This window comes from Varanus komodoensis, unplaced genomic scaffold, assembly GCF_004798865.1.
Source record: "Varanus komodoensis strain SLA01 unplaced genomic scaffold, ASM479886v1 scaffold63, whole genome shotgun sequence".
NCBI lineage: Eukaryota > Metazoa > Chordata > Lepidosauria > Squamata > Varanidae > Varanus > Varanus komodoensis.
Window position 1 is genome coordinate 60,618 of NW_025336259.1, and position 12,498 is coordinate 73,115.

A 12,498-nucleotide genomic window follows, 5' to 3' on the forward strand; every position below is an offset into this window, starting at 1 on the left:
GTTATGAGGGTTGCACAGAAGGCATGTGCCCGGAGCGCCCCGTTTTCGTTTTGATTTTCATGTTCGCAACCTGTCCCTTCTGCTGAGGAACTCTGTGTGGTGCAGTCCCACTTCACCCTTCCAAACAGCCCTGTGAGGCAGGCCAGGGTGAGAGAGAGATGGGCGGGGGGTGGGGGGAATATGATGTGCCCAAGGCCAAGTGTGAGCCAGAGCCCAGTACTTGAGATCAGCCCTTCCTTCTAGTCAAGTTCAGCACTTTGCCAACTGCCCCAAACGGGCCCTGGTTTATCGCTCGTTATTCCTGAACTTCGGGGCAGCTGCCTTTGCCAGCACGCCCTGAGCAGAGGGGCTTGTCCGCACCAGGAACTGTGGCCCCTTGAGAAGACAGGGGTCTCAGGAATCCCAGCTACTGCCCCACTTAGCAAAGCAGCCTTGCTTCTGTGACACGAGACAAATGCCGCCTTCCCATCATGCCCTGTGCTGGGTGGGCGGCCAGCGGAACCGGGAGCACCATGGGAGCCCGGCAGCAAGGCCAGCGATGCGGGTAACATCTGGCAACGTGCGGATCAACGTCAGGCTGCAGCCGTGCCAGGCCGCTCCTCACCCCTGCGGGCGACAGAAGGCCTCGTCCAGGCAGCCATGGGGAACGGCTGCCAGCGACAGAGTAAGCAGGGGACGGGGAGGGACGGGGCCTTCGGGCCATTCGGACCCGCGATGGGAAAGCCACAAGCTGGGCCTCAGAAACCCTGCGGTTTGCACCAGTTTAGTGATGCATGTATCAGACAGGTGTCCCACCCTTTCCTGAAGTTGCTCAGGTAGCAAGCTGAACCCGTCCCCCGGTTTCCTTCCTGTGGTTCTAGCTGGGGCTGGTGCTCTAAGGAGCACGGCCTTCTCTGTACTGGCACCTTGGCAGGGGGCTGCCTTGCCTGCAGGAGGCCTGCCTTCTTCTTAATTATGCTCTTTGCTCGGTGGGTGAAAATTACGATTATTGGCGAAGAGGCACAGCTATCGGACCTGAGCACTTTTGCTCACCTGGTCTACGTGCAGGCACGGCCTCAGCACCTGGAGGAACGCATGCCCCTTGCTTCAGTGCACCCCATGGCTGCCCACCCCATTCCCCTGAAGGGGGCTGCCCACAGCAGGGTGGGGAGGGCAAGCATATAAATAATTCAGCCTCTCAACCTGCTAATCTTCCACGGTTCCAAACTGCATCGCTACAAGCCATGAGTCGGCTGGGGAAGTCTGCCAGCTAGTGACGGCAAATTAATTAATGCATTTAGAACAAAATAGTCTGAAGGTGGCATCTTTGGCATCTTTGGAATGTGGGGTTCATGTTCTTGGAGTTAGGGGGCTGCTGCATGGAGAGACAGACCCCCCCCCCCGGAATATGGAAGCACAGCCCAGGCCTCTGGGATAAAAAGAGGAACTGCTATGAGGTTTCAGTGATGCAGTGGCCATGTTGTTGTTGTTGGTTGTGAAGTCGTGTCCGACCCATCGCGACCCCATGGACAGCACTCCTCCAGGCCCCCCGTCCTCCACCATCCCCCGGAGTCCACTTAAGCTCACGCCGACTGCTTCAGTGACCCCATCCAGCCACCTCATCCTCTGCCAGGCCCTCAATTACACCCAGCTTGTTGTGGCTTTTCAGATGAATGAATGCCTACGCAATCCATTCCCCACTTTTAAAAGGTGGCCATTCCAAGCAAACACAGTTGTTTGTAGCTTTTTGTTAAAGCTCTTGCTCCGCTACCTTCAGTCTAGAATAAAGGATCAAATATCAAACTGAACAGGCAAGCAAACTAGCCAGTGAATGAATGAATGAATGAATGAATGAATGAATGGAAAGATGCTGGAGAACGTGGCCACCAGCTGTGCTGTCTCCCTAGACGTCCATGGTGCTGAACTGAGCCTTGTCGCACAGGGAAAAGCCAGGCCGGGTATCACATCCTTTGGCAGCTTCCATTTCCAGCACCCCATTCAAGCCCACGGCAAACACCCCCCCTGGGGCTGATGGTTTTCGTTTCCCCTGGAGCGCCTCTGATCCATTCACAGTAGCCACCAATGTTGCTTCCAGCCTGGTCCCCGATGCAGCACTGCCCCAAGGAAAGCTCAGAGGCTGCCACTGGAAGTCGATCAACTAGTCAGTACCCCCCCCCCCCTTGGGCCTGGACGGAGCTGGTCTTGGGAAAAACAGGGATGTTGGCAGCTCTGCAAACTCCCGAAGGAATTTATGCCATGAGAAACACTAGAAAAGTCAGCTTCTAAAATCTCATCACAGTGTCCAGAGGGAGGGATCCTAGCACTACCTCTTAAAAGGCCTTTTACAGTTCGATCATCTTTTAGGAACAGATAGGAACAGAGCTGGGGTTAAAGGGAGCAGCACAGACAAACTCTTCCTTTCCCCCTTTATAGGCCAATGCTTCCCATTTCTCCATTTCAGGAAATACAGACATCTAATGGGGGGGGGGGGGGGGGGGATACTCTTTTGCCCTCCACACTGAAACTTGGGTTATCCTCACTCACACAGATCCTGCAGCACATGTGCATACAATTACCTGGTTCACATGTAAGGACAACCCATGGTTTAGTGAACTTATTGGCTGTTGCCTTACTCAGAGTTAACCCATGATCTGGCTGCCAGAAGACCAAATAAGTCCCTGTTTCTCTGGTCCATTCTTGGGTTGTGTAGCTCCCACCCTCCTTGCCTGCTCCCTCTCTGCATGTCGTATATCATTGTGGAACATGTACAAATGCTCGTTTTTTTTAACCTGTCTTGCCTACAGCCTTTGTACCACTATGGAACAACCTGTGTTGTACCATGATTCTGGGTTCACATGTTACAACAACCCATGGTTTAAACAAGCTGGAGTTCACAACCCAGCAACAAACCCTGGGTTCTCAGGTCACCCGTTTGTTCAGGTTTATAAAAAACAAACCCTGCAAGGTCGGCTGAGTGGCAGCAACTATGCGGGTCTTTGCATTCCTAGCCCAAACACCTAATGGCAACCTAGAAGGCAGGTTAGGACTGGGGTGGGGGGAATCTATGAGAGGAGAGTTTTCCAGTTTGGAGCCCTCCAGTTGGATTGGGCTCCAATTCCCAGCATTCTCTTTGGGGGATGGTGGGAGTTGTAGTCGAACCCATCTGAAGGACGCCAGGATGGGGAAGTTTGTATGAAGGGGTTAAGGACCCCGCAACACCACCACGGAGTTCTAGGTCCTCCACGGGCTAGAAAGGCACCCTGGCCTTCCTTCTCCTTGAAAGCGTCCCGTTACCTTGGCTTCGCCCTGCTAGGTCAGGATCGTCAGTCTCCTCGGGAGCCAGCGCGCTCCCTCGCTCGCTCGCTCGCTCGCTCCTTCCCTCCCTCCCTCCTTCCTTCTTGCCCCTCTTGACAAGCGATCGCGGATCGTCCCACTGCCCCCGCCTTCCCTCGGGGTAGCCATAGCAACAAGGACGCGAAGCCCGCAGAAGCAGCTGGGAACTACATTTCCCGGCGAGCCGCGGTCACGGCCGCACTCCCAGAGGCCTCATGGGGCCACTGCCCTTTCGGAACTACCGATCCCGACGTGTCGTGCGCAGGGCTCCCCCCGCGCTGTCGCGCTCAGCCAATCCGCAGCGAACAGGTCGCTCGGTGGGAAGGAGGCAAGATGGCGGCGAAAGGCGGCGGCGGCGGGCTGGGCGCGGGCAGCGGCGGCGGCGCGGGCGGCGCGAGCAAGAACGGGATCCTGGACAAGGTAGCCGCGGGAGGCCTCCCGGCGGGCGCGCTTCCGGAGCGGGGAGAGAGCCTCCGGGGACGCAGGGCCCCCTTGAGTGAAGGCGGGCGGGCCGGCCGGCCGGCCGGCGGTGGGTCGGGGGCCGCCACCCCGCAGTCCCGGGGGTCGCGCCTCGGGCGAGGCCTGGCGCTCTGCCGCGCGCGGCCCTCCCCGTGCGGGGGCTGCGGGGCCTTGTCCCACGTCGGGAGGGGCCCGGCTCGCGGGGCGCGGGCTCTCGCAGCCCCCGCGCCTGGAAACGGGCCGGCCGTGGGGCCGAACGAGCGTCCGCGACAGTCCTGCTCACTCTCCGCTGCGTTCACATCCCGCCCTTTTTCCCGCTGGGAGGATCCCGCGGCGCTTCCCGTGGCTCCGCGTATCCGCAGGACAGCCTCCGCCTTGTGGGGCGGTTAGGCTGGGAGCCCCTGCCTGGCCCGCGGTCACCCGGGGCCCTCGGGCTTGCGCGGGCACCCGACCCCGCGTGGGATGCTGCCTTTCCCGGGCCGAGCCGGCTTGCCCGTTTGGCCGCTGGTGGGTTGCAACCAGCCCTGAGCCCGCTTGCGTGCTCCCGCCGAAATGAATAGGGCTCTCGTTTTTTCGGGCTGGCAGCTGCTCTGCAAGGCCCCCGCCAAAAATGTCTTTCTGCTCCCCTGCTGCAAGATCATTTTTTAGACTGGAGCTGCCGGGGGGTCCTGGGGCCTTCTGGATGCCCATTGGGCCCCGTCCCCCGAGCTTGATGGAGAAGGGGGAGCGCCACGGTGCCTGCTTTTGTTCCGTTTCTCGAGGCTGGCTGGCTGGCTGGGGTCTGAAGAAGGATCCTGTGCTTGGTTGATCTTGGAGGACCTTCCTTACGGAGGGGAGGCAGCAGTAGCCGGTACTGCCATGATCGCTAAAGGTGCCTTCCCCAGCAACTCCCATCATCCCCAGCTAGCATGCTTGGGGAAAAGGAGGGATGCAGTAAATGGCGAAGACGTGGGGAACTGAAACGCTGAAAGTACAGGCAGTGGATGGGACGGTTAGTTAACCCATGATTTGCTGTGGTGCGTGCGGGACGTGCGCTGCAGCTTTTATGGCTGTTCACCCCTCCCCCGCCCCCGAGGGCCAAATAGTCTATTTGGTGTCCAAATCTGGACCTTATAGGTTAATTGTGGGTTAACTACCCTCAGCTGACCTAACAACTCTTTCCTGCATTTACGTGTGTGCATATACTTTACAGTATAACTTTTTTTTAAAGAAATGGTCTTCTCTTGATGAGGTAAGACAGAATAGAGGGGTGACTTTTTGACCCAAAACTCACCTCCAAATCTCACTTTGCAGTGGTGTGTGTTTCTTTGCATCTTTCTGTGTTGCTCTTCTGCATAATACTATATTATCATTACAGCTTTGCATTTATATTTTGCCTTTTTCCTTCTGGTGAGGAACTCAGGTGGCTTTACATACCGTCACTGTATTCCCACAACAGCAATAACAACAACCCTGTGAGGTAGGTCAGGATGAGAGTGACTGGCCTCAATTGACCTAGTGCACTTCATGGGGCTAGAACCCAGATCTGCTGGGTCCCCAGTCCGACATTCTAATCACTGAACCACACGGACTGTCTGTTATGAGCCAAAAGAAAGCTTATTGTCTCCTTCCTTGTAGGAGAGGGATGGATCTTATCCCTTATCTGAGGGATGGATCTTTTCAATTATGTGGCCCCATTTTAGGCTTGTGGCAGGTAACAGGAAGCTGGCTGCAGACGTGCATTGCGCAGGCCCTTAACACACATGTTCCGCCAGCTGAGTCGGTCCAAGCAGCGGAAGCGCCACCGCCCAGTGGTGGGGTGCCTCTTTTGCCTGGGGGAAGCCCTCCGGGTCATTCCCCAGTGTTGCTAGGTGGCGTTTGGGAAGAATCCCGCCTGAAACCACCGTGAGTTGCTGCCAGGCAGCGTTGACAGTACCGGGCTAGGTAGACCAGTGGCCTGGCGTGTCGCAAGGCGAGGTATTGTATTCTAGATGCTGCTCCCGGCTGCATTCCCCTGAGGGAGCTTGCCCCAAAGGCTCACGAGGCCGCTTGCCTGCTGCCGAGGGGGTCTGGCTTCCGGGACGGGGGGCTGCCGGGTGCGCCAGCTGCTCTAGAGAAAGAGCCAGGCGCCTTCCCGCTCCAGACCAGCAAGATGCCCAGCAGTTGCATCTGTACAAGGAGGGGCGCTTTCTGATGAGGCTTCCCTTGCTTCTTGGACTTGCAGTGGAAAATCGACGACAAACCTGTCAAAGTGGACAAGTGGGATGGCTCGGCCGTGAAGAATTCTTTGGATGATTCCGCCAAAAAGGTACCATTTTTCCCTTCCTTTTCAGATAGGTTAGTATTTTGTTCACATTCTGGTCTCCTGTCACATCATCACTGAAGCTCTCCTTGTTGGCCTCCTCACTAGTCAGCTCAGAACGTCCTCGACAGATTTCTGTTTATTCCCATTGTTGTTGCTGGTTGCAAAGTCACATCCGACCCACTGCGACCCCTTGGTCCTATTACTGGGCCCTTTTCTTGCCCTCCCCAACGACCTCCACCACAGCATCTCCTCTTCCTTAATTTATTAGCATGTTTCTGTCTGCTTATTTGCCTGCTGGAAGGAACCCAACTTGGCCTGCAAAATCCTCTCTATTTTATCCTCACAGCAACCCTGTAAGGTAGGTTAGGCTGGAAGTCAGCAGCTGGCCCAGTCCAACATACTTACCAATATGCCAGACTAGTTCAGAAATTTGAGATGCTTTGTCCCTGGCATGGACCCTCACAATCCATGGAGTCCCTCAGATTTGCTCATGAGGGGGAGCATGACAGTCCAGCCTTGCTTCCCAGGCTTGAAGTGCAGTTTGGAAGGAGGCTGGGGAATCATCAAATGTGCTTGCCCTGCTTTTCCAAGGCACACTGTGTGCCTTCAGAACTCCTTGCAAAGTGGGGGGGGGGGCAGCCCCAGGCATCGTGATCTGGGAGGAAGCAAATGCAACATCGGGCCATGAGAGGGTTTCATGCAGCTGATGAATAACTCAGGCCGTTGTTTGCCATAAATCAAGCGTAGGACTAAGAGGCATGCCTTGCATAGCAGGTCTTTATGAGGTTTGCTCTTCGGTGTGTACGCACATGCATTTGTCTTTGCTTCTTCCTCTGCTAGGTCCTCCTGGAAAAATATAAGTATGTAGAGAACTTCTGCCTGATCGACGGCCGCCTCATCATTTGTACAATCTCCTGCCTCTTTGCCATTGTGGCTCTAATATGGGATTATCTTCACCCCTTCCCCGAATCCAAGCCAGTCCTTGCAGTGTGTGTTATATCATATCCTTTTCCGGAGGTTGCAGACTTCTGAAAGTCTAGTTCTGGCTTTGTTGCCAAAATCAAATGCAGCTGACTCTTGGGGTAGGGGAGGGGGGTATTATCAAAGTAGCCTCTGGCAGAAACATTGGACTGCCATCTCATGTCTGTGTTTGTCAGGTGCAAAGAAAGCTTATGATATTTTTTTTATATTTTTCCTTTGCTGTTTTTTTAAGCTGTGGAATTTCTTTGAGTCCAAAAAGCAGCAAGGTAGAAAGTAAAATGGCTGGAGCATTTGCAAAATGCCTTTCCATCTAGCACAGCCTCATGTCCTTGCGTTTAGCAGGGGGTGGGGTGAATTCAAGCAACAGGGTTGACTCAAAGCCTTGGAGAGGGGTAACTTAATGTAACAAATGCCACGCTAAGGTTGCTTGTGCAAGAGGCTGAAAGCACAGCTGGCAGTATCATAGCGCCATGTTCTGAGTGGGATGCCCCATATCCCGAATGACATTACAAAGCTGGGTTTAGGTATGGAAAAGGGCTACTGAAATGATCAGACCGTTTGGTTTCAAAACCAAGATAACAGGTTTATTTTAAAAATGTGCCTGCTACACAGAAGATTATTATTATTATTATTAGAACATTTCTATGCCGCCCCTTGCCGAAGCCTCGGGGCGGCTTACAACACAATAAAATACAATACAATACAAAAATAACAATATAAAATTAAAATTAATCATATAAAATAAATTAAAAAAATACAAGAAAAGAAAAGAAGTCGCCCTGGCCAGATAAATAAGTAAATATTGTTAACAATTAAAATGACGTTTAAATAAAAAGGTGGAGAGAGCATTTTTCTTCTCCAGAATACGGCAGCCTTTCCCAGCCTAGTCAGTTGTGGTGGGTCGCCATTGGCCACGCTGGCTGGGATTTGTGTGAGTTGCGGTCCCACACATCTGGAAGGCACAAGGAGCAGCGATGCTGAAATACCCGAATTTCATGCCACGCAGAGAAATTGAATGGCAGCAGATTCAGGGCAAACAGTGCACATTAAAATATTCCTTTCCCTTTCCCACATCACTGAAACACATTGCACATCATCATTATAATCCCAATGCTGGTATACCTTAAGGAATAGAGTATGAAGTTGCACTTTAATAGGTACACTTTTAAAACTTGGGTATATGCTAGAGATGAACTGCCCAAAACTGAGGCACATTTTGTGCACACTCTTAAATGGCGTGCACTTTCGTGTGCACGTATCCAAATGTGTGCCATGTTGCAAGGGATTCCTCCACAATAATTGCGTTTATGTGGGCCTATTTCTGTAAGGCAAAAAAAATTGCACGTTGTTTTATTTGCAAGCTGCCTTGCAGATATCTCTGAGGTGCAGATACAAGTTGAGATCGGCTTTCCTGTTCAGATGTATGTCCAGGAACTATAAATTGTATTAAGTCAAGTTAAACTGTGAGCTAATCACAGTTCCAGTATATTGCATGCATGGCACAAGTAGCCTGAAGTGCCTGATCCTGCCTAATCTTGGAAGCTAAGCAGGGTCAGGCCTGGGCAGAAGTGGGATGGGTGACCTGAGTGTATGATTCTATGATTATTGCTGTCAACTGCCTAGAGAGCTTTGGCTATGGGCAGTATAAAAAATGTAATAATAATAATTGGCAGGTGCCCCCTAGTGGTTTTCCAGATCTTTATGGGGACTTTGGTGGATCAGGCGTTCGTGTTCTGTAGCTTAGAATTGCTTTTTAGAAATCATCCGCCTATCAGATGTGTGTGCAGCTTTTATGCAGTATTTTGGATCCCATACCCCTGTTGGGCATGTTCAGTAGGGTTCCCGTCAGCTGGAAGATCAATTTCATAGAATCGTGACACTTCATTCTCTCAGAATCGGGGGAAATGTTGCGCAAAAATCGGCAAAGCACCACGCAGCAGGTGACAAGGGGGAAGGGTGGGGCTAAGGGAAGGGGAGCCCCTGGGGTCAAATTGGGACCCCCAAAGGCTGGATCCCGCCCTGGGGTGGAGGTGCCGAAGCTTGGCTTTGCATTATCGAAGCGCATCTTTTCTGTTCCCGGGAGCCCCGTCCGCTGCCACACTGGGGCTTTCCTTAACGCTCCCCAACGTATTTTGTTATGATGGGGATTCTGACCATCTACACCTCGTATAAGGAGAAGAGCATCTTTCTGGTAGCACATAGAAAAGATCCAGCAGGGATGGATCCTGATGACATCTGGCAGCTCTCCTCAAGTCTGAAAAGGTACCCGCTGCCCCACAGCCCACCCCGTCGCCTCCCCGGCGTTCCAGGGCTGTGCCTATTCCCCCCGTCGCTGCCCTTGCTCTCTGCAGCTCGGTTGAGTTTTGGGTGCAAAAGACACTCTGTGTGCATTTGCCGAAAAGGCGATGCAAGCGTTTAGCTAGTGTGTCTGTGCACTTCGGACTGAGGATGCACAGGTCGTGTCTCCTGAAATCCCATCAGCCCGAGAGGGTTGCGGACCACCGTTGCCAGCAGTCAGGAAGTGGGGCTCCTGGGACGTGTGTTTCCCACTAGCCACAAGGCCTGCAGTGCACAGGTGTGCTGCTGATGTGCTCAGCTGGCAGAGTTTCCCCAGGCCACAGAACGCGTGCCTTTCGGTGCATGGCGCCCAGTCATGCTTCCATCCTCCTGCCTCTTTCCAGCCGGAGCATCCCCAAAAGGTCCACAGAACTTTGGCACCGGCCTCCTTGGGGGGGGGGGGTTGGCAGGCAAGTGTTGCTCCTGGGGCAGTGCAAAGGGCAGATTCCTCATAATGGGGACATGCCTTTGCTTCCGAGGGGGCGGGCTTTGGCGCAGGAACATTGATTTATTTGATCTGTATCCCACTTCTTTCTTAGACCAAGCTCAAAGTGGCTTACAGCATTCTCCTCCTCCTCCTCCTCCGCTCAATCTTATCCATACAACAACAACCCTGTGAGAGTCTGTGGCTGGCCCAGAGTCATCCAGGTGGCTCCATGGGTGAGCAGGGATTAGAACTCAGCTTGCCCGGGTCCCAGTCCGATGCCACACTGACTCATGCTCGCTCCTGAGAAGATAAGGGGAATATTAGTTTGCAACTGACACAGATTTGATGGTTTTGGTGCTTTGTCGTAGCGATAGCACAAAAACATTCAAAAAGTCCCAAAAATATGCAGTGTGGATGCCATCTTTTACCGTTGGTGGGAGGGCACCGTGAGCTGCATGTTACCCCCCGAGCTAAAACTCCAAAGAGCATGCTTTTGTTTCTTCCTGTCAAGTTTCCGTGTGTGAAGGTGCGCCACCCTTCCCTGCGGCTCCAGAGTTCAGATGGGACTATTTAGGAGTGCCAGGTCTGCAAAGAAGTCTGATGCCTGATCTGACACGTGTTCTGGCTTTTCTGTTTCTGCAACTCCTCTCCAGATTTGACGACAAATACACCCTGAAAATGGTGTTCATCAGTGGCAGAACCAAACAGCAGAGGGAAGCGGAGTTCACCAAATCCATCGCCAAATTCTTTGACTGCAACGGCACTTTAGTCATGGATGCCTTTGAGCCAGACGTCTCCAAGCTTCACGACAGCCTGCTCACAGAAAGAAAAATTAAGTAGGCCTCATCGCGTGCCCGCCTTCCCGCTGGGCTCACGCTGAGTTTAAGCCAATAAAGCAAACTAGTAATGAACTCCGCCTCTGTTTTTGTCCAAGGTCCCCCGTCCAGTCCCACTCTCCTTCCCGATCTCTTCCTCAAGAGAAGATGGGATTTTAATCTAGGTCCTGCCAAACAGAGGCCAGCATTGAGTTTGCATTGGCTTTGCCTTGCTTTAGGTCAGTGTCCGGATATGCTTTGTCAGGGCTTCCATGAGGATAGATCTGCCAAGGATTCTCCTGTGAGAATCATGCTGTAGAACAATCCAATGCAACCTGGTGCCCTCCAGAAACGAAGGACTGGAACTCCCATCATTCCCAGACAGCATGGCCACTGGGGATTGCGGGTGTTCCAGCCCAGCATATCTAGAGGGCATCAGATGGAGGCGGAGGCTTAGCTCTGATTAGCTTTTCTCTCCTCACATTACATCGTAAGGCAGCTCAGCACCATTCAGTTCAACAGAATACCTTTTTTTGGTCTCAGTTTCCTACCAAGGAAGGAATCCTTTGTTAATTTTTATGTTGCAAATTCAGGACAGTGTGTTAATAGTCCAATTTTGTCCTTTGTCAACCATGTTTTCTTTTGTAATTATCAAATGAAGGAAAGGGATTTTTAAACTAAGTGTTTTCAAGAATGGAGAAGAAATCGAGTTGTGGGGAGAAACCATGCGGAAAAGGCAGTAAGATAATCTGCCAGAGCAAAACAACATCAAAAGGGTTTTTTAAAAGCAAAAGTTTGAAAATCCCCGTCATCTCTTCTTTATCCCATTTAATGCTTTATTCTTGCAGAAAAAATATCATCTTTCCCTTATATAAACTGCCATTTTCTAAAATGATGATATTTTCCAATAAAAGGAACAAACTTACATGAAAACAGTGTGGAAGTGTTAATGGGTGTCGCGTCAAGTGAAACAGTGCTTTCATTTTTCTGCAAACACACAGATGGAAATGAAATTCCTAATATCAAATTTTATATAGAGATCTATAGATTTTTTATAAAATTTTATTTTGTAAAATTTATAGATTTTTTAATATATCTCTGGACATACAGAATTTTTTCTTGCTTTTTATTTTTATTAAAGATTTTTGAGTTCAAGGCACACTGCTCTTATGGCGTGGCTTCCAATGCTATAAAAACATGAACACTGGTAATAGTGGTATGCTACTTAGCATAGGAATATCTCATTATTATTATTATTATTATTATTATTATTATTATTATTATTATAACATTTCTATGCCGCCCCTTGCTGAAGCCTCGGGGCGGCTTACAACACAATAAAATACATTGAAATACAATAGAACATAATAAATTACCAATAAATACAAAAAAAATACATTGAGATACAAACATAATAATATAACATTAACATTAACAGTATAAAGTAAGTAGATAAAGAATATAGGAGGAGAAAAGAGAAGGAAGAAGTTGCCCTGGCCAGATCATATATTTTAACAAAATGATGTTTAAATAAAAAGGTCTTTACCTGGCGCTGAAAAACCAGTAACGACGGTGCCAGGCGGACCTCTTTGGGGAGCGCATTCCATAGATTGGGCGCCACCGCAGAGAAAGCCCTCCTCTGGGTACTTACTCTCCTAATTTCCTTCACGGAGGGTTCCCAGAGAAGGGCCTCTCCCGCAGATCTCAAGGGGCGGTCGGGCATATACGGACGTAAGCACTCGTTCAGGTAGCCAGGACCCAAGCTGTTTAGGGCTTTATAGGTCATCAGCAACACCTTGAATTGGGCCCGGGCTTCAATGGGAAGCCAGTGAAGCTGACGGGGATGGGGCGTTATGCTCACATGACTCCAGTCCTCCGTCAGC

General features: G+C 51.3%; 1 protein-coding gene across 2 annotated transcripts; it reads left to right on the forward strand.

Annotated features, from left to right (window-relative positions):
• Nucleotides 1-3,569: 3,569 nt before the first annotated feature.
• Nucleotides 3,570-11,548, forward strand: SPCS2 (signal peptidase complex subunit 2). Of its 2 annotated transcripts, none has more exons than XM_044450229.1 (5): nucleotides 3,570-3,732; nucleotides 5,975-6,058; nucleotides 6,896-7,056; nucleotides 9,164-9,298; nucleotides 10,454-11,548. In XM_044450229.1, the coding sequence occupies exons 1-5, from the start codon at nucleotides 3,646-3,648 to the stop codon at nucleotides 10,638-10,640; spliced, it is 654 nt and encodes a 217-aa protein (XP_044306164.1). In that variant the 5' UTR covers nucleotides 3,570-3,645; the 3' UTR covers nucleotides 10,641-11,548. The 2 variants fall into 2 exon arrangements, with proteins under 2 accessions (XP_044306164.1, XP_044306165.1); XM_044450230.1 differs by lacking the exon at nucleotides 3,570-3,732 and adding an exon at nucleotides 4,015-4,762.
• The last annotated feature ends 950 nt before the right edge of the window (nucleotides 11,549-12,498 follow it).

Excerpts from the sequence above, each read along its gene's own strand:
- SPCS2 (XM_044450229.1), top strand. The coding sequence starts at position 3,646 with ATGGCGGCGAAAGGCGGCGGCGGCGGGCTGGGCGCGGGCAGCGGCGGC. Across the intron at positions 7,057-9,163 it reads CTTGCAGTGTGTGTTATATC|GTATTTTGTTATGATGGGGA; the intron begins ATATCCTTTTCC and ends ACGCTCCCCAAC. Across the intron at positions 9,299-10,453 it reads CTCTCCTCAAGTCTGAAAAG|ATTTGACGACAAATACACCC; the intron begins GTACCCGCTGCC and ends ACTCCTCTCCAG.